This window comes from Pagrus major, chromosome 4, assembly GCF_040436345.1.
Source record: "Pagrus major chromosome 4, Pma_NU_1.0".
Classification (NCBI taxonomy): domain Eukaryota; kingdom Metazoa; phylum Chordata; class Actinopteri; order Spariformes; family Sparidae; genus Pagrus; species Pagrus major.
The window spans coordinates 16,597,599-16,619,611 of record NC_133218.1 but is presented as its reverse complement, the minus strand read 5'-3'; the positions used below and the strand labels follow the sequence as shown (position 1 = coordinate 16,619,611).

General features: G+C 40.0%; 1 protein-coding gene across 3 annotated transcripts in view; it reads left to right on the top strand.

Annotated features, from left to right (window-relative positions):
- LOC140994560 (C-myc promoter-binding protein-like) overlaps nucleotides 1-22,013 on the top strand; it is a 78,132-nt gene that overhangs the window by 32,579 nt on the left and 23,540 nt on the right. For 2 of the 3 annotated variants that reach the window (XM_073464256.1, XM_073464257.1), the window contains exons 6-18: nucleotides 918-1,210; nucleotides 2,120-2,186; nucleotides 2,427-2,485; nucleotides 5,165-5,309; nucleotides 5,831-6,006; nucleotides 6,444-6,544; nucleotides 7,426-7,641; nucleotides 10,593-10,738; nucleotides 10,992-11,030; nucleotides 16,921-17,054; nucleotides 17,610-17,742; nucleotides 18,522-18,728; nucleotides 18,919-19,047. In XM_073464256.1, coding sequence (XP_073320357.1) covers nucleotides 918-1,210; nucleotides 2,120-2,186; nucleotides 2,427-2,485; nucleotides 5,165-5,309; nucleotides 5,831-6,006; nucleotides 6,444-6,544; nucleotides 7,426-7,641; nucleotides 10,593-10,738; nucleotides 10,992-11,030; nucleotides 16,921-17,054; nucleotides 17,610-17,742; nucleotides 18,522-18,728; nucleotides 18,919-19,047 — 1,845 coding nt within the window. The remainder of the gene's footprint in view (nucleotides 1-917; nucleotides 1,211-2,119; nucleotides 2,187-2,426; nucleotides 2,486-5,164; nucleotides 5,310-5,830; nucleotides 6,007-6,443; nucleotides 6,545-7,425; nucleotides 7,642-10,592; nucleotides 10,739-10,991; nucleotides 11,031-16,920; nucleotides 17,055-17,609; nucleotides 17,743-18,521; nucleotides 18,729-18,918; nucleotides 19,048-22,013) is intronic. The other variant, XM_073464259.1, reaches the window with a different exon arrangement.

The following is a 22,013-nucleotide window of genomic DNA, read 5'->3' as shown; positions in this document are numbered from 1 at the left end:
CCTCGGTCCCTTTTGGGAGAAAATGTTAAAAAACGGATCCGCACAGGCGACCAGCAGATAAGCCAGTTAGCTTTGATCTGTTCGTGATTTGGGAAAGTCTCAAGTTTCCAGGAAGCAGAGGGGATTTATTTGGCCTAATGCTGCCGCTGGCCCAGATAACTGCAGTTTGTTTGGCCACAGATGGCACTCATGGTATTGATGTTCAATAAAGGTTAAGCAGCACTGTATTATACTTACTTTATTTCTATGCCTATTGATGTTTTCATTTTTTTAAGAGTGTAGGGATCATTCAGAGGACTGCATAGAGGTTTATAAACTGTCTGTTCCTTTTAATTATTAGTCGGCCAGCTTATCTATTTCTTTTCTGGAAATTATAAAGAATGTCAATAGGTTTAAATTTGTGTGTATGCCTGTGTGTACACAAACATGATTAGCGGATTACTCCTCAGAAAAGAATTGGCAGCTAGTCTGAAAATTGTTTAATTGTTTCACTTGTTTTGTTTTTGTTGTTGTTTAAGCAAACATTTGTTAGTTCCAGCTGCTCAACTGTGAAAATTTGCTGCTTTTCTTTGTCATATATCATTGGAAAGAGAGTAAGATAAAACAGCAAATTTGAAGTTGAACTTGGCAGATCACTTGATGAGGAAAATAATTGCTGGTAGCAACCCTACGGCTAATAAGTACAGAGATGTAGTAGATGTAGTGAGAGGAACATTCAAGGAGAGTCTTAATGTGGTGATTTCTGATCTGTACAGCACACCAACAGCAAATGCTTCACAAGGAGACTTGTCACATCATGAATGTACACTGCTACACAAAACTGTAACAATGAGACTTATTTTAGAGATGTGCTGTTACTGATGTCTCAATAACCCTGCTCTGTGGTCCATATTGTAAATGATGTCCCCTGTTTTTAGGTGTACGGTGCTGCTATTCAGTTCTATGAGAGCTACCCGCAGGAGTGTCTGACTGATAATCAGCTCTCCCAGCTGGGTCTCTTGAACCCGGATCCACACAAACCCTCCTCCTTCAACACTACAGAGACAGCCACCGACAGCACCACTAATAGCACCATGACCCCACGCTCGGTTCACACCAACAAGTGCATCTGTCTGCTTTCCCACTGGCCCTTCTTTGATGCTTTCCGCAAGTTCCTCACATTCCTCTATCGCTATTCCATCTCCGGTCCTCATGCCCTGCCCATCGAGAAGTGAGTTTATCTCTTAATTTAATAATTTTAAGCTCTTTTAAGTTCTTGCTAATTGTTAATTTTACTCATTGTTCTTTATAGAGAAGCAGATACATACAAGTATTCTGTATTCCCATTTCTAATTTCTCTCCCCCAGGTTATATAATGAACATAGATTTTATTACACTTCAGAACTTGCATATGGATGATCACATTTTTAAGTTTCCTCCAATATCAAAGTTACCCAGTGATTGTTGTCTGTTCATCCATGGGTACAGTACATTGCAAATAAGGAACCTAAAAAAAAAAGTCTTGGCTCCAGAGCTGTTATGTGGTCTTGCTCACCTGGAGGTTTTCAATTTGTCATGTTGGTTCCCAAATAACCCTTTTTGTTGGTGTAACTGTGTTTCCATCTATTGGATGTAGAAAAAACATTTTTGAGTTCCAAATTAAATAACACACACTGCAGGTTAAATAAAAAACAGCAGGTAACTGTGGGTACAATTATTACTGAGGTGGGGATGCAAAATGATCCACATACATGCTGAGGACATGTGATGTTAAAATCACTGCACCTCCCTGAGAGAAATAAATCCAGGCTGAATGATGTGAGGGGCGGACTTTAAAGCCTGATGTTGATGAAGAAGCTGAAATGTTTTCCTTCTGTACACCGGAAACATCTTGGTGCTCAGGAAGAAAAAAGAAGAACACACCAAACCCAAAAATAAGTCCAGCAATGCAAAATACATCACCAGTATAGTTGTTTCAGGTGGGATATATACTGGTGATGTGCAACAGATGATTCATGCTTTTATGTTTCCCTGCTGTTCATTACTCTCATTCATCTGAGAAACAGATTTTTCAGCCTCCTACTGCTGTTATTTTTGGCCCCTCACCCCCCCTAATTCATCTTCTTCCTCTTCTTACCAGGCACATCTCTCATTTTATGCACAAAGTTCCCTTCCCATCCTCCCAGAGGCCTCGCATCCTGGTGCAGGTAAGTTTAAGTTCAGGTCTCAAGAGTAAAACATTCCCTGTGATGTTGCCTGCATATGGTGCAGCATGTTATAAATGGATAATTATTATTTTGCAGACTATAGTGTTGTTTTCTGAAGGTGTTTAGGATTGCCTGGGGTTCAGTAGTTTAAGTCCTCTATTATGGATGAATATTTAAATGATTCAGTGCAGGAGTTTTTTTGCTCGGTTGGTTTTATCTCACTTTCCAGCTTTTCTACAGCTTTCCCCTCATGACAGTTTGATGCTGAGCCAGCCAGTGTCTTCTCCTTTGCCACTCAGGTAAGAGCAGTTGCATGCATTTCTTAATGCTGATATCTATTAAGGAATTATGCATTTTTTTTTACTAATTGTGTAGAACAGCATAGTTCAAAGACCATGTTTCTTGATGATTTGCAAGACTGGTATGTTGAAATGTGTTTGATACATTTCCAATGAGAAAACATAAACAGGTCTTACGTATTGTTTATATATATATACAGTCCTGCTCACCATTATTGGCACCCCTTCATTTTTTGCATAACCTCTACAGTATCGTCAGAAATAAATGGAAATGTACCAAATTTATATCATCAGGATCTTTTAATTGGAGGTCCAAAGTAATTTAACAAAGAAAATTGTTTTTTCAACTTACATATTGTAATTTCAAAGAAGAAACAGAAAAAACAGCATGTGCAGCAATAATGGCACCCCTCTTTAATATCTGGTTGCACACCCTTTGGCAGTGATGACAGCCTCCAAACGTTTCTTATACGCTTCTATAAGCTTCTTGCACTTCTCAGCTGGTATTTTCTCCCACTCTGTCTTTGCAAATTGTTCAAGCTCTTGAACGTTTGCAGGTTTCTTTTCCCCAATGGCAGATTTCAGCTCATACCAAAGATTTTCAATCGGATTGAGATCAGGACTCATGGCTGGCCATTTTAAAACAGTCCATTTTTTCCTTTTCAACCATTCCTGCGTGCTTTTGGATGTGTGCTTTGGGTCTTTGTCTTGCTGGAGGACCCATGATCTTCGACTCAAACCAAGTTTTCTTACACTGGGTAGGACATTTCGCTCTAAAATCTCTTGATAATTCTCTGATTTCATGATTCCTGTGATACGGTCAAGGCCTCCAGTACCAGATGCAGCAAAGCAGCCCCACAGCATTATGGATCCTCCACCATGCTTAACTGTTGGTAGGGTGTTCTTTTCCTTGTAGGCTTCATTGCGTCGTCTATAAAAAAACTGTTGGTGTGCATTGCCAAAAAGCTCTATTTTTGTTTCATCTGTCCACAGAACATTTTCCCAGAAGGATTGTGGTTTGTCCAGGTATTCTTTGGCAAAGATTAGTTGTTCCTTTTTATGTCTTTTCCTCAGCAGTGATGTCTTCCTTGGCCTTCGCCCATGAAGCCCTGTTTGGTTTAGTGTGCGGCGTATGGTACTTGTTGAAACCATGACTCCAGACTGTTCCAGGTTGGCCTTCAGGTCTTTGGATGTTTGACATGGTGTTTTTTCCACCATTCGCACCAACTTTCGAAGACTTCTCTCATCAATTTTTCTCTTCCCCCCACGCCCAGGGAGGTTCTTGACAGTTCCATGCTTGGCAAACTTCTTAATAACATTACGCACTGTTGAAACAGGGACACCAAGGTCTTTGGAGATGGCCTTATACCCTTTGGAGGTCTTGTGTTTGCCAATTATCGCACTTCTGATGTCCTCAGACAGCTCATTTGTCTTCACCATTGTGACAAAGGAACAGGGGATAACAGATGGCTTTTTAAAACAGGGAAGTCATCATTCATTGGCTAATTCATGTCACATGGGCACAGACAATTTATCACAGATGATTCTCATTTGTGATTTACCACAGGTGAGTCACAATGTGTTTCCATACTGATTTACAGCAAAGGGTGCCAATACCAGTGACACAGCAAGCTTTAAGTTTTTCTATTTTTTCCTCCCATTGTTAATTGTTTTATATTGTTGTTTATCATTTGCTCTTTTGTATCAAACACGAGTTCTCTATAGAAAAAAAATGTTTCACTTGATTCATTTTTTTCAGAAAATATTCCACATTATGTACTTAAACTTCATGGGTGCCAATAATGGTGAGCAGGACTGTATATATATATATATATATATATATATATATATATATATATATATATATATATATATATGTGTGTGTGTATATATGTATGTTTGTATATATATGTATGTATGTGTATATATGTGTATATATATATATATATATATACATATATACACATACATACATATATATACAAACATACATATATACACACACACACATATATATATATATATATATATATATATATATATATATATATATATATATATATATATATATATATATATATATATATATATATATATATACATACACACACATGTGTATACACATATATATGTGTATACACATATATGGGGTGGAGGGGTGACGTGCAGCGAAGGGCCACAGGTCAGATCCGAACCCTGGGCCGCTGCGGTGGGTGACACAGCTTTTGTACATGTGGTGCAATCTCTACCAATTAAGTTGCCGTAACATTACTTAGAGGGTTAGGGTTAACAATATTAGGGGCTGTGACTCAGGAGGTAGAGCAGGTTGTCCACTCATCTCTGGGTTGGCGGTTCGATCTCTGACTCCTCCTGTCCACATGTCACACTGTCCTTGAGTAAGACACTGAACCACAAGTTGCTCAATGGGCCAGCCAAAGCTGCTTTGTCATCATCAGTGTGTGAGTGTGTGGATGAATGAGATGCCAATTGCTAAGCGTTTTGTCCATTTAGATAGAAGAGCACTTTAAGTGCAGTCCATTTACAATTTGCCATTTATTGGTCTAACTGTAAGAGTATTTCAGATTTTTCAAGGGCCAGAAAATATTGAGTGACCCTGCTTTAGCTCCTCCGGGCAATAGTGTGTACTTTTTTTGATTTTTGCACATTTGTTTTTCATAGTGGTGGTCGATTTTCCACGCTGCTTCAAAACCTCGGACCAGAGAATGCTGTCACCTTACTGGTGTTTGCTGTGACAGAACACAAGATCCTGGTCCACTCATTACGACCCGCTGTGCTGACCAGCGTCACTGAAGCTCTGGTGTCTGTAAGTTAGCCTAAAGCTGTAGAAGCATTTTTTCTTCTACATTTCATTTTAGTGAATTGCTGCATTATTAAATACTGATTGTTTGTGATAGTTGTGTTGGTAATTGAATTCAGTTTTGTGGGAATACAGCAATGTCATCTTCAACCAATTTCATTTATATCAGGAGTTTTTCTCCATATTAAGGGTCCCCTACTGACATGTTTTAACATGTATAGAAACTCAAACTTTATTAAATAATATTTTTTATATGCTGGAAAAGTTTAATTATCTTGGTGTTCGCTACTTCACTGTAAAGTCAATTCTCAGTTTATGGCTTAAAGTTTTCACATCACACTTTTATACACATATTTGACCAGAATTGGCTTCCAAACTATTTGTGATGTCACAAATACAGCTTTTAGGCCTGCCCCTCATAATGAGGTTTCTAGTGAGGGGCCGGTCTGCTAACCAGGGTGTTTAACCCTTTGAAACAAGGGAGTGCTGTCTTCCTTTTCATCTCACTTTATTTTTGTCTTTATCAGATGATTTTCCCGTTCCACTGGCCATGCCCATATATTCCTCTGTGCCCCCTGGCGTTGGCTGATGTGTTGAGTGCCCCCTGTCCATTCATTGTTGGAGTGGACTCCCGCTACTTTGATCTGTATGACCCTCCACCAGACGTGAGCTGCGTGGACCTGGACACAAACACCATCTTCCAGTGAGCAGATACCCAAATACAATCACTTTTACAGGATTCAATCTGTCTTCATTACCATTTTGCCTTGTCATGGTAAATATTAAAATATATACAGGGCAGTTAGCCACACATATACTGTGCAGCACTTCCAGCGAGCTCAACATTGTTTCCTTTGCTGCATCTTTTTTTCCAGACCACATAACTGCCAGGTCATGAGTTCTAAGTTTAGAGACCCGGCCTTTTTCCTGGAGCCTGGGTGGGAATGGTTACTTTTGTAGTGTCAGACTTATTTTAATATGAAGAGAATGCATTTTTCAGGTAAGGTCAATAATGGTTCATATGATTTTTGGCCTCATTTGTGGTCAGACAGTATTAGGGTGGTCTGGCCTGACTGCTGTCCATGTTGGTTTTGGCCTCTCAGCCTCCCAAATGCTCAATGTCTGCTTCTGCTTTTCCAGCAATGAAGATAAGCGAGCCCTCACATGGAAGATCCTGCCAAAGAAAGCCTGTAAAAACCTGATGAATGTGCTGAGTAATCTCTACCAGCAGCTGGTTGACGGTGAGTACCGAGCTGATAAATGACCTGGTAGAACAAATTATTTTAAAAATGTGTCAGTTTAATTTTGTTGTATTAATTTCAGTCCTGTACGATCCCAACAACTCATTTCTTTCAGTGGTTGTTTTTCATTTTGTGTCCAAGTGGAACAGTCACTTTTTTCAAAGTCATCTAACACACAATTTGTTCAAACTCATATAGGAAATGGCATCTTCCTAGACCAGATATGATAACATTTTCATTGTAATCAAAAATAAAATAAAATCTGTGGCTAATTAAGTTCCTCAGACCTTGTTATGCGTTATCCAATCTGTCAAATTCAATCTGTACTGTTCTGCTCTCTTTTCAACTAACTGAAAGCCAGCAGTAATCCCATCATAGCATAATTTCCTAATTACCCATGTGCCCTGCTGTGGTACTCATTGTATTATTGTCAACTTTCCCTGCTATTCGTGGATCATGCTCACTGAGAGACTATGAAACCTGCTGCTTATTGAGCTGTAGAATTTGAATAAATGAATTTTCTGATTCAGTGAAGTTGAAAATCTACCCAGTTTCTGCTAGAAGTGCTGCATATTGATATGCCTGTCAGAGGTTTAAGGTGAGACGTTTAAGCCTCATGGACCTCTAAAAACTCTTTCATCAACTTGAGTTTATTTTCATAAATATGTAAGCCTTATCTTTAATTGAAAATGAGTACTTACTTAAATACTTAAAGCGGTGCATATCCTTTGATCATAACAACTTCATCAAAATGCAAATGGTGCAACCTTTTTTTTCCGCAGCCTCAGTTTGAAGAAATGATTAAACTTTTATGTAAACATGAATTGTGAGATCTAATACAGTATGTAGTGACAGCTACTGATTTTTCCCTCTGTCATCAGGTCAGTGCCGGCCTGATGGGCTGCTGGAGCTGAGCATGAGTGATTCGTCAGAGCTGAGCTGTGGAAAGAGCCTCCACACGCTGGAACTGGAGATCCAGGAAGCTTTCCTGCGCTTTATGGCAGCCATATTGAAAGGCTACCGTTCGTTTCTACGACCCATCACTCAAGCACCCTCTGAGAAAGCCACAGACGCCAGCTCACTTTTTGACTTGCAAGGTATTTAAAATAATGACACTCTGATCACTTGTGGCCAAAACACTTGAACCATCTCCCCACGGTCAGAGTGTAGAGCCAGACATTCAGGTCAGAGTCACAGTGGAAACTGAACTGAACTCCTCAGCTGTCCTTTTCCCCCCGCAGCCTCCTCAAACTCTTCTCACAAAAACACACAATACAAGTCCACTGTTGACAGCATCCTGAGCCAGTTTTTTTCTCTCTGAAAGAAATTTATCTGAATGTCGATTCCCACGAAAGTATTTACTGATTGCAGATGGTTAAAGCTTTACTGTCTTAATACCAGTAATCTAAAAGAATCATGTGCAAGACCAGCTAGTCCACCACCAACTCCTGGGAACGATGATACTGATTGAACGCTTCGTACAGTAGAATTACTGGTTTACTGTGAGTAAACACTAAAAAGCACATCATTACTGCAGATTGTAGAGGGCGAGCAAGTCACCCACGTTGATTTAGAAGCTCATATAAACTTTTGTATATAGTCATTTAGACAGAATACAATCAGAAGGAGTTTTTGCCATGTTTTGACAGGTGTTCTTTTGATGAACAGATTGTTTATGTAATTAATGTAAAAAACTAGAGAATGGATCTTGAGTAAAGATTATTTTGTCGGACTGTTATTTCCAACAATGAAGACTAACTTTCACGCTCAAGGACTATAAAATATTGAAGCCAAATGGAATGAGATTTCTGTTGGAGAGAACTTGTTTACTCTGGTCACTGAATTTTATGCTACTGCAGACTTATACTGGCCACACTTTACTCTGATGGAGCTGATTATTAGAGGAATAAATGGCTCATGTATGTTAGTCAGTCAAGTTTAGTGGTATAGCTAAGAATATCAAGTTCAATAGAATTTCTCAAATAACTCTTCAGGCCTAAAACAGCATGATTTCCAGCCCTGCCCGAGCTCTTCGATACATACCACTAATGTCATTCCTTCCAGTCTTTTCTACAAACATCTGGAAATCACTTAGGGGCGACATCTTATGTGTAGTCAGCTCCTTAGATCACGGTTCAGTCAAGGTCCTTAAGAGTGGGCTGATATTTACTTAATACTTACATACTTGCTCTTCTAATGAGGGACTGAAGGGAGAAAACCAATAGTGCTCAGACTGATCAGGCGGTTTTGAACAGATGACTGTTACGGTCACATCAGTGTCTTTCATCCTAGAAAGTTTAGTTTGCTTGACTTTTTCATCATTATTCAGTCTTCAGCAAAGACTGTGAAGCCAGTTTGAGTCACAGTTGTACAGTTAAAGTGCATGATTAGCGCTAATGAGTCCATGAATATATAAACTAATACTGCGTCATCTGTAGCACCTTCCTCTCTGCAGCTGGCCAGCCTGAAAAACAGATGGTGTTGTTTAATACATGAGCCTTCATAAGTGTCCATCCCCACCTCTGAGCAAATACACACAGAAACTGTTTGGGACGGAAGGCTGGGGCTTGAGAAGGTGCTGGGGTTGGCGGTTCAAGACTGTTCCCAGACTGAAGGTTAGTCAGTTAGCAGCCCAGCCGCTAAATGCTCCGGAGGCTTGAGTGTGGCCTCTGGATCAGAGCCCATAAACTCTGGTTCACATCACAGCTGAAATGAGTTAGGATGAAATCATGGCAGCTCGGCTGGGGGATAGCTGAAGCCAAGGTCGTGCTCACTGTGAGTTATATGATACAACAAACAGCAGCACATTACATCATGACCTGAGGAAAGATGTTACAACATGTGCGTCATGTGTGTGAACTCCTGACTGTTTTCATACCTAATACACATTACAACAAAGATTTACAGTACACAATGTCTCCCGATTCCACCTAAAAACCTAAAGGTTAGTTTTAAAGAAGTTGTTATTTTAAGCAAAACCGTGATCTTTTCTGAAACCTCACCAAGGGGTTTTGTAGCCTTTATTTTAAAAGTGTAACAAGATATTGCATATTTGTTATTGCCAACTTGACCACAGAATGAGACCGTGTTGTTTTCACGGATAGACAGAACCAAACGTGACAGTGGCATGGTGGGCCGATGGGTTTATTACATGTTTTGGCTTAATACTGGGTTGTTTAAAAAACATGAATGGGATACTTCTGTGTTTATGTTTGGAGGCTTTTTTACTTTCCTCATATTTTCAATTAGACACATAACATTTTTGTATACATTGTCCCACAGAATGACTGTACCAGAGGCTAAGTGTATTTATTACAGTGATGACACAAAGAAAAGCAAAGAAACTATTGGCATTTAAAACGCTTTAACCAGCGAATGTAGGAAAATGCACTTGATCATTATGGGATTATTGAATGAGTATTCATCAATCAGCTAATCACTGAATCACTAATTTGGACACTGCACTGTTTATGACCAGAGGCCTTCTAGCTCTACTGAACTTGCTGTAAAAATGATTAAAAAAAAGCTTTATAATGAAGCTACCTAGAGGAGTTTTGTCAGAATCAATCGATGGTCCAATTTGGATTTAAATATTAATCAGCTGTAGGAAGTGTTTTGCCTCCACCTGTGTGCTGTGAGCCAGCAACCATCCATCCTGCTGTCAGACACAGTTAAGCAGTGGTCAGTTAAGCTGCTTTCAGCATCTATTAAGGAAACTATTCACCCCATTGTTGTACATCCTGAATTCGACATTACACTAATAACATTAGTTATTAATGTAACGCTTGCATTATCCGAGCCAGGACAAATGGAAGTTGTGTATGTATACAGAGCCGTGGGATAATAGGTTTCTTAACCTCAAAATCACATAGAAGTCTGGAATTGCTTTTGTGAATGTTTTCATCTTTTGAGGAGATGAAATGAGTCGAGCTTTGTGAATAAACCTGCTGCTAAATGTCTTAAATTATCCGTGACTCATTCCTCAAATTAGTCAAGAAAATAAATCTCAGCAAGATCATCTGTAACAGCTAAACTTTTATGTCCTCAGGGTTCTTGAAGAGCCGAGACCGCTCACACCAGAAGTTCTACACACTGATGACCAAAACCCAGATGTTCATCCGCTTTATTGAGGAATGCTCCTTTGTCAGTGACAAAGATGCCAGTCTGGCCTTCTTCGACGACTGTGTGGACAAAGTAAGTGTGTTCTTTAATCATATGAAACTGAATGTTTATTCATTTCAATGCAGTGGATCTCTGTCTTCCTTTTTTTGGAGTGGTTCTATGTTTCTCAACAGGCTATTTTGTGCTCCACTTATAGTTGTATTAGTAGTTTCCACATCTCTTTCTAACTTCACCTTCAATCTTCATTCAACCCGACTTTTATTCTTTCCTCCTCTAATTTTGAGTCCTCCTTTCTATTTCCCTTTCTGCCTCTGTTTGCGAGCAGCTCTACAATTCAGAGCGGAGTGCAGACAAAGGAGGCAAGGTAAGTCTATTGTTATTTGGCCTTGATTTTTCCTTTTTCTACTAGACCCATTTTCAGATGGGGGGGGGGTTTGCATTGTGCATGGTCCCAGCAAACAACCAAATGACTTAAGATTAAAATGTAGGACAAAAAACTATGTCCTAGACTCCTAGAAGCAAATAGAAAGACTTAAGAGAATCCTCCATCAGTGTAACTTTAGTTTTTCAGCTTTGATGTGCTCATCAGTATGTTTTTTTCAATAAGTTCCTTATGATCCAAACTCTATCACATTTCTAGAATCTTTCCATTTTTAATGAATATTAGAATATTCAATGTCCTCATCAAATTTGCTGCAACAGCAGTTTGTCTTGAGATAGTGAAAATTGCACATTGAAAGTCCATGTGCAGTTTTCTGCAAAGATTTCTGCCTTAAATGTTTCATGACTTGAGGGAGTGAAGGCTTTTAGCGGTTCAGTGATTTCTGAAGCACTAACGGGTTTTTTTTTCTGTCCCCTGGGCTCATATTCTTCAGTGTGATGATATGAAGAGCCTTGGAGAGACTGTCAGTGTTTCTTCTGTGCTCCACTGGGAGCATTTTGAGTAGTTTGACCCTTGTGTGCACAGGGTTGTGTTCTTCTATCAGACTCTGTTTGTATGTTGAAGGTTACATTTTGTGTGTTTGCAGTCTTAAAGTCCAGGCAGTCACTTGGTTTCCCACTCACGTCTGTGGGTCAATGGTTTTTGCAGGTGACATTTGTAACAGACTCTGAAATAGACTTGGCTGTCCTTGGATTACTTGCAAGTGTGTGTGTGTGTGTGTTCTGGCGGTAATTGAGACATAGTGGAAGTGAATCCAGAGGCCAACATCCACAGCCTCCCCTCCCTGTGTTCCCAGGCCTGCGGCAGGGCCCAGGTCTCGTCATCCTCCCTGTGTGTCAGCTCCACAGGCGTTTAAATCCTGCGACTGTCTTTCTGCACTGTGGCTGGATTACATTATCTACTCTCTGGGAGAGAAAGCACACTGCACCACACAGCTCACACACATACGTCACACTCTACTGCACACAAGCACACACACAGCAGTCACATACAGAAAGATAAGGTTAAAATGTATTGATCCTGAGGGGAAAGTAGTCATTGCAGCCACAAAACTAATTAAATCCAGCAGGAGAACAAGACAAAAGACAAACTAATCAAACAAATGGAATATAATTACATCAATTAAAGCTGCAGGAATACAAACAGTAAAGGGCGAAGTTTAAATAAACATCTACGTGATTCTATGAGTAAATGAAGACCACAATTTGAAGGGACAATCAGTAATTTCTTACCTATATTTTGTTAATTTAAAGACTAGTTTGACATTTTTAGTAATACAGTTTTTTTTTATTTATTTATTTATTTCCAGGAGTTAGATGAGAAGATAAAAAGATCGACACCTCTCTTACGTCTCTATGGTAATTATGTACAAGAGCAGCCGGTAAGTTAAATCTAGCATAAAGGCTGGAAAGATGGGGAAACAGCTAGCCTGGCTCCATGCAAAAGTAACAAAAACTCTTTTTAGTTTTATCAGCACAAAAACAAAAGTGTTAAATAACAAGTTGTGGCTCTACAGGGGGTTGTGTGCCAAACCTTTCCTAGGCTGGGAACAGGGACTTTCTGCAGCTTCAGAGATGTTTTTTGGTAGATTTTGACAAACTGTTCCTCAAACATGCAGCCAGTAGATGCTTTGACTGAATATATTAGAGAATGTGGATAACTGATGGGTATAGATGAAATCACAGTTGTTTCCGTATAAAAACTACCTTTTTAAGTTCATCTGCAGTCATTCAACAGACACTGGGTGTTTCTCTCAGTCAGTCAGCCTCTTCGGAAGCTCCCAGTCTGATCAAGATGAACTGAATGTTATTTCAGACTAACAGTCAAGTCATTCTCGTATCTCACCTGTCTGTGTTTTGTTTTTTCCCTGATGTCTGAACTGCAGAAGCTGCTTGTCAGACAGATTACCTCTCAGAGGTGTCTCCAGTCTCAGTGGAGTAGTGCCGGTTGTCTTGCAATTAAAAAACAAAAAAACCTCCTTCCTCAAATCCCCACAGGTCAAAGTCTCAGTTCTTACAATGGTCTCAAATGTTAATGTCTACATTTGAATTATCAGATAGCTTAGTTTAGTTTATTTGACATCAAATGATGCACAGCTGCAGTATTATACGATAAAGTCCCAAACTGTTTTTCATTGTTGTCCTTGTAAAACCAGCGAAGAGCTAGTATTCTAGGTGAGTAGGTTTGTGTAGGTAGGTTTTTGTTGTATTTTGTGTGATTTGGCGCCCCTCCACAGTTTCTCAGTGCAACACAACTGTCGTATTTTGTAGTTAGCAGTAACGTTACATTACATCTGGCAAACAAACTCGCCACGTTATGACAATTTTATGTCATAAAGACTTATTTATGGAAGTTAACATGCTTGCTCAGGCATTTTGTGCCATGGGGCAGTCAAAGTTTGCACATGTGTTGCACACAGCTCAGTAACAGCACGCCAAGCTCATGTAACTTGAACCAGAGACAATAACACCTGGCTGTTCCGTGCTACCAGCTAAACCTCTGATATATTGGGCTGATTTTGCTTATGATCAAAAACTAGCAAGTTGACAACTTTGCTAACACAGCTAAACATCAAGCAAGTGCAACAACACAAGACGTATAACTTAGCAAGCCAGCTAATATTACTTACTATTCAACAACAAGTCCAGCTTGGCATCTGTCTGCAGATTATTTAGCCAAGAGCAGAGTCAGCTAGCAGAGCTAGCTTGTAGCTACAGTACACAACAGTTACAGGTTGCTTTCAGGAAAATCACAGTTTGGGCAGAGCAGCCAGAAGACATTTTCTCAATAGAATATGATCCACATTCACCAAAACCAGTGATAGTTGGTGCTGTGTGTGATGTCCTGCCATAAAGCATTACGCACTGTGATTCTACCCGCTCACTGAGGTTACATAGTGCAGAAACAGGCGATATGGGGGCTGGTGTCACTGTACCATCAAAATGGTTTTGAAGCTGTTATTCAAGGTAAAATAGTTACATAATGTAGCTTTAACTCAAGCTAAATTGTAGAGAGAATTACATCCACATTTTAACAAAGACAAAGAGATAACACTGAGAGCAGAATTTCCTTTCATGAATAATTTGACCTGGCTGGACTGAAATATTAAGGTTTTAAATCCTAAAAACATTCTTGAGATCTTGAGATGTTTTCCAGCATAAAGCCAAAATTTTATGAGTCACTTATCCGGCCAGATGTCCTTTCCCCCAGCCAGGTCCTTTAGCACTTCCTGCTGGTTCCCTGACAATATGGGCAATCCCTTCAATGTGTTCTGGGTCCATGTCCTGCGGTCTCCTCCCAGTTGGGCATCATCTGAATGTCCCCATGGGGACTCATCCAGGAGGCATGCTGATCCGTTTCCAACACCTCAACTGGCTCCTTCCAATGTTAAAAAGCAGTGGTTCTACTCTGATCTCTTTCCAGATATCTGAGCTAATGCCTTTTTAGTGTTGTGGTTTAATCTTTGCTCAGAGAAACATCACAGAACATTGTATTAGCCTTTGATGTGCAGTATTAGGCACAAGAGAATTAATGAAATTTCTCTTAGCTAAAAAAGCTTTTAACTCATCCGAAGAACAGAAACTCCAGTCTCCCACACTTTCCTGCTTTGACTGAGGTTGTTATTAAACCTTAATCACTATCAGACTAACTAGAGAAAATTATGAACTTTGAGCCTTCGCCTTACTTTGAACCGCCATGAATAAAATCATTGCTTGTAGTGCGAAAGCCTGTCATTAAACACTTTTAAATTTATGATGCCTCCCTCCCTGACCCTTCATTTTTTATATCCACCATAAAACTCGCACCTCCTGCTTTAAGATTCACTGGAAGTCTTATGTGTCAGCTCCACCAACATGACTGGAGTAAAAAATGTGCAGTAACTCCAAATGTCAGTGATGGAAATGATAGGTGTTGTTGGTTGTGCTCACTGCATTTCAGAGTAACCTCGATGTTTTTTCTGACACCTTTTTAATAAAATCTGAGCACTTTTCCCAACACTGAGCAGCCGTAACCTGTTATCTTTTTGATAAGGAGTTACGTTTGGACACATGCTTGATGAAACTCAGCTTTCCAATAATTCAGTGCCCCTGTTGAGTTGATTGCAGGCTCCCATCTGCCATGTTTCAAACACACACAAAACTGTTTGATGACCCTGATTTATAAATAAATCCGTATGTCATTCAGAGTTGGATGCGAGTCACTAGATATATGGCAGTGTTTCATACATACAGTGTATGACTACAACATGTTTAATTCTCCATATAATTATGGTTTCAATAGTTCACACAATAGCAGACACACATTGATCGACCTCCCCCTGAGGTGCAGAGTTAAGATTTATGGAGTCCACACACTGACTGGAGGAGTGACCTATTGATCAGTATTTTGACTTTGACTCTGCACTGTTTATATTCTTACAGTTTCTGACATTTTTGCTCATCTTTTAGTTTGAATCATTGGTGTCAGTAAAAGCCTTGTTATTTTCTCACCTAACACACACACAGACCACAGCAGGACTTTGAATCTAATTTGAGTTCATCTTTAAAGGTCTGGTGTTAAGGATTTTAGGGGCGTTCAGGACATAAATGGTCTAATTATGTTTTCATTAGTGCATAATCACCTGAAACTAAGAATCGTTTTGTTTTCGTTACCTTAAAATGAGCCTTTATATCTACATAGGAAGCGGGTCCTGCCATGTTGCACCGCCATGTTTCTACAGTAGACCAGAACGGACAAATGAAACGCTGGCTTAGAGAGGGCCTTTCACGTTTTTAGCAGTCACTGTAGGGGAGGGTGAGAGGACGGGTGCTCAGTTGGTTGCAGTCTACAACCTCACCTCTAGATGCCACTTAATCTTACACACTGAACCTTTAAAGGGGCACTCCACCAATTTTACATCAGTTCACTTGTTATTGTTAGCACTACTCAGTAGGGGAAACCCAATAGATTCACATAGGAGTCACGATTCTTAGCTCCCACGATTCAGATTGTATTCACATTTGCTAAAAATAGACTTTTTGAAAAGTTAATTTATTTGCAGGATGTTGACGGAACCAAAAAAAGCTAAACTAAACTGTGAGGATGGTGCAGCACCCAGACAATTTACAGCATGCACACACTAGAGTTATCTTGAAGTTCATCTTCAAACAAGATAGCCGTTGCAAGTATTTGACTTATTTAATGACTGGATAACAACAGATTGTTTATCTTAATTTCCAGTTGTGTCTCATATTGTATTTGAGTAGATTAAGGACCCCAATTAATGGTTTTGCACACAATAAACTGGAGCAGAAGACTGAAAATAGTGCCCTCTTCTCTGTGTTGATAATCAATTTTGAATAGAGAATCGTTTGCACTGTAGGAGACAAATGTAAGAGATGTAGAACCGTAGTTTTAATTCTGTGTGTGTGGGCGGCTGCAGAGAGGTAACGTGATGATAGAAAATGAGAGTAAAGAAAGAAAAAGAGAAGCGTGTTCGCTCGGGAAATCTAGGTCACCTGCTGTCATCCTCCCTCAGCTCTCCCAGACACTCAGACACACAGAAATCCTGCTATCAGGGTGACGGCTACAAAGCTGTTCTGAATATATTCTTCAATAAAAACAAATGTTTTTAAACAAAGGTGGCTTGGCCTGTGTCAGGCCAAAACCCTCCTATGCAAACACTGACATATTTATTACAGGGCATAAAGTCAAGAACTGTGTGGAAGTTCTCACTTGTCTAATGGGACACTCCTTATTTCCATCAGCTGTGATAGATGAAGGGTCGCGGTACCACAACCCAAACATCTCTGCTCATGTTTCTGTTGTGCAGGTGGACAGTGACAGGCCAGAGGAGGCCAGGCTGATAGAGATTGATGAATCCCAGCGCAGCGAGCACACAGTCTTCATCACACCTCCAGAGCTGCCTCCTCTGCCTGAGGGAGAGGAATATCCACTGTGCTACAGGTATATAACTGTTCTGACAAACTTACATTTGATGTTAAGTGCTCTCTCTCTCTACTTCACATCTTCCATGAGACAAACTGAATAGAAGCTTCACACATATCAGCAGGAAGAAAATTGGAAATCTGAATTATACATTGAGTTGAAAGTTGGTTAATTTTTGTCCCGGAATAGTTGATTGAGGACCAGCAGGATTCCAGCTCCCTTACTGTGGTCAAAGAGTGAACACTAACTGCTGGATTATGTGCCTCTGAATATGTGCTATTTGTATTCTGCAGTCATGTTTTGCCCTTATAATTTATGGGAAGAGATTTTTCAGAACCACTTTCATTAAGCTCCTCTAATAATACATAATGACCAACAGATTTCCGGAATTTATTATCAGCTCTCCTGGTAGATATTTTCTTGCAAACTGTATTTATGATCCCTATAACCTTGGAAGGGATCATTGCACGTTAGATACTGCCAACATTTAATTGTTTTTATTGCAGACACTCAGTGCTGAGAGTAAAATGTGTTCTTGCTGTCACTGATGTGTGTATGCATGTTCTTCATCAGGTACGATGGTTTCCCAGTGTTAAGTCTTGACCTGTTTGACCCTGTGGAGGGCCTGCGGACCCCCTCCTCCCGCCTCGCTGCCAGGCACAGCTGTCCCACCAGCCCTGCTCCCATGTTTAGACGCACCAAGCAGGTCAGCATAGCAGTAACTCAACGTTGTCATGCAATAATTTATTCATTTAACTGTTTATATGCTGAGCTGTAAGTCTTTTGAGTTTGAAAACAGTTTAGACAATCAGACAATCTTCTAAACGGGCTAATGTGTTGCCTGCAACTCAGCTTGTCAAGTTGTAGGTGGCTGGTTTTAGAACGTAACGCACATAATCAATGCAATCAGCGCCTACTGCTTATTTGACAACTTTTCTGCCTTTACTCTGCTTGTCCTTTACTGCTTTTCTTCTGTTCCCCTCGTATTCACAGCCACTCTCTGTTGAAGTGACAGTCGAAACGGAAGTACAGAGAGATGTTGCAATTGAGATGATACACCATCTCGTTTAGTTGCACTGGTGTGATATGGCAGGTTTTTAGAATGTTACAGACCGGCACATTGTAAGTAGTTGCAGGTTTTCTACTTATCTCATCGCAAATCTTTGGTCTGAAGAGAAAAAGACAAAAAATATTTGCGAGCCAAGAGTCAGCCAGTTTTACAATTGACAATTCAGCATACATACAGAACTGCCTTAAGCAATCCAAAAAATGTGTAACAACGAGGGAAGGAAATTAAGGTTGCATTTCTTTTGAAATAGTGGCAAGAAACTGGATATGGTTCACTGGGTCGAGGGTGTTGGGATGAAGTTCTCATCTATAAGATTACTTTTTTAAGCCGTAAGATTAGACTGAAATCCCACATATCCATGAGCCTGATTAGTGCACTAAAGAATTTCTTGCCCCACCCTTAATTTTCATCCACAGGAAATCAAGTCAGCCCAAAAGATAGCCAAGAAGTACTCGTCCATCCCCCAGCTGTGGTCCAAGTGCCTACTCCGTCACTGCTACGGCCTGTGGTTCATCTGTCTGCCAGCTTACGTGAAGGTGTGCCACTCCAAGGTGCGGGCACTCCGCACCGCCTACGATGTCCTCAGGAAGATGCAGGCCAAGAAGCTGCAGCCCCCTGATGAGGTACATTAGTCATTCACAAAAATAACTGTTTGACATTTACTCAACCAGATGCTTTGTAAGGTTCAACTATTTTTGATGATTATAACAATATTTACACTCATTTTGGATCAGTTAGTTGTTGTCTCACACTGATGTCTATTTTCAGGGGTTGTTGTGCCTAAACAATCACGCATTTACATATACTATGCAGGTCTGCTACCGGGTGCTGATGCAGCTGTGTGGACAGTATGGCCAACCTGTCCTGGCCGTCAGGGTCCTCTTTGAGATGAAGAAGGCTGGAGTCCACCCCAACGCCATCACTTACGGCTACTACAACAAGGTTCAGCCAAAAACTGTTATGTATGGTTGATAAAATGGTGTGCTAGTAAAGGACATTTTCTAAATGTATTTGATAATATAGATAGAATATTCATTAAACATATTACGTTCACATTACACCTAATTTCCAAAGAAAGTTGTCCCGGATTTAAAGGGTGTAACTCACCAATACCTTCCCACTGCCTTGTCTTACACAAGCTCTAATAAAAATATATTAGCACTGGGAGTCCCTACTGTTACAGTATACTGTCGTGCTGGGTGTGGTGTCCCTGATGTAGGCGTGTTAAGAGTATTCTGCTGATTCTGCTGCAAGTTTGACTAATGTGTGAACACACCCCTGACAGCTAAATGTCAAACAAATCTCTGGAAAGAGAAAAATGTGATAGTTCCTTTTCCATCAGTTCTGATGGATGAAGACACAGACTGAGTCAGAGCAATAAGATACAATAAACTCAGGAGAATAGAATATTGAACCGTAGCCAATGAGGCAGACCTTATGCTCATATTATAGCGTCAGGCAGAGGTATGGTGACGATAAGTTTGTCATGTATGGTGTGAAACGGTTGTAGTTTTGTTATTATTATTATTATTATTAATAAAAAGTAAGTAGATTTACTATGTAATCACTTAAGTTAAGTACATAGTATAAAGAGTGACAAAGTCTAAGTAGTGAGGGAGGAGATCTGGGTGGATGGATGGCTTAGACACTGGACTTACACACAGGAGATCAAGATTTGTTATTTTAACCCAAACCATGATTTCCTTCTCTATATCCTGCGATTGTCATAGGAAACAAAAATACGCATCTACAGTTTGTAGAACCAATCACATTGCAATCCTCTGCATAATAATTAGGTGGAGTAAACGTGTTGTGGCCCTGGGACACCATAGCTCAGAAATCTCATGAGTTACTGTAGGAATATTCTTAAGTAGTATTACTATGTTATAACTAACAAGAAATAACTTAAACTACTGTAATGACAAGTAAACTTACCTCTAAAGACTAAAGTTGCTAGAAAACTGTGTGATATAAAGCAGACTACGTGTTGATTGTTTATTCATGATTCACAATAGGTTCATGAATAATTGCGTCCAAGTTATCACACCACTGTGTTGCTCAGTTGCTCCATCACTAAAATTCATTCCTCTCTGGTTGGTACTTACGAGGCAGAGATACTTCATCACTGTAATGTCTCTGCAGACACTCAGCTTTCAGATAAAAAGAAACATTGTTGACATTTGCAGTTTTCCCGGCAAGGTTGTACAGCGTTGTGTGTGATCACATTCAGGTGTCAAGATGAATGGTAGCTCTGTTATCATCACAATCTGTCCCTGATCTGGGAACCCAGGGAGTGTTAACGTAAATTGGCTCATGTGGGAGCTGGCTGTCAGGAGACAAGGTCACAGTACAGGTTACTCCCATGTGTTTTGACACCTCACAGGATCTTTAGGCATCTTAAGTCCCTTTCATACATGCAGTCTAACCCGGAAATGTTCAGGAACATTTCCTACGTGGTGTCATGTGTGAAAGGAAGCAGAGATCGATATTGAGGGTATCAGTACTGTTCATGTCTCACAAACTTGAGTATTGAATACATTACAAGAGCACCGGACAATAACAGCTCCAAACCCCCCAAATGTTATTGGACCGAATGACTCAAATTCCAAAAAAGTATTTTGTCGGGGTTGTGACGCTCCAAAAAATAATACACTGTTTTACAGTCACTTCTTTCACAGTCTTAGCTTATGGAGAAAAGTCTCTTTGTGCCCCAGCGCATCACGCTGAGATGTAATTACACCGTTTGCCCACTGAAAGTGTTGCATTACCCCCATCTGCCTGACTGTCCCTTGCCCCGTCTACAGTATTCCGGCATTTCCATGGCATGTGTGAAAAGTTGCAAGACAGAAATGATACTGAATGTAGCTGCATGTGTGAATGGTGAAAATCCCTATTAGTGCCTAAAACTTGTTATCCCATTGATATACTCGGAACTATGTATGAAAGAGGCCTTAAAATGGTTGTCTTCGCGGTACAAGGTGGTGGATTCCTCCACTGACACAACCATTATCCATTGCAGCTGCAGCATCAGACAGTTGCAGGTGTTTCTTTTCCTTTTCGTGCTTCTTTAGTCTTTGTAGTCCCACGATGAGAAGGGAGGAGGAAGATGGAAGAGGTTTTTGTGTGTCCGTATATGAATGCTTATCTATTAATTCTGGCATTCATTCCCCATTGAGTTCAGCTGCAAACAAAATGGGACTGAATATTTTTGGGATCAGCTCTGACGCAGCTTTCTAAATAAACTGAACTAGGTAAGGAGCTAAAGCAGCTAAAATAGAAAAGATCAGTAGCTCCAGTATACTAACCTGCAACTAAACTGAAAAGAAAATGTATTCTGAAGTATTAAGGAACATAAAACTTTTCTAAGACAGTGGAGCTAAAATAACCTTGATGTTCGCCTGTGAAGTCAACTCCATGCTGTAGTAATTTGCTTCTACAGCTCAGTTTAAATATACCTGTTCCCTGCAGAACAGCACTCGAGGTGAGGCACGACTTGATGGCAAGATTCGATTCCATTTAATTTCCAAAACATTACTGTAAAGTCTCCTTTTTCTGTACCCTTGAGAAATAATAGTAACAGAATATCAGATTATTATATGCAGTTTAAGAAGCTAAGAAAAATACAGTTTCTACCAATCATAGAAATGCTGTATTAATGTTTAGTTCTTAAGGTATGATTCAGTCTGGGAGCATTTTTTATACCCATTTCTTACATTAGATTGCAGCTTTCAGACTAACAGTGGAAAAGCTGACAGTTAAGTCCTGAAGAAAAACAACAATGATGACTGAAAACCAAGAAATATCAACAAGCCAAGACAGACTAGGTCAGGGAAAGTCTTGGGTTTTCACATCACAGCAGGAAACCTTGAACATCCATCTCTTTTCATCAACATTGCATATTGGCCCCA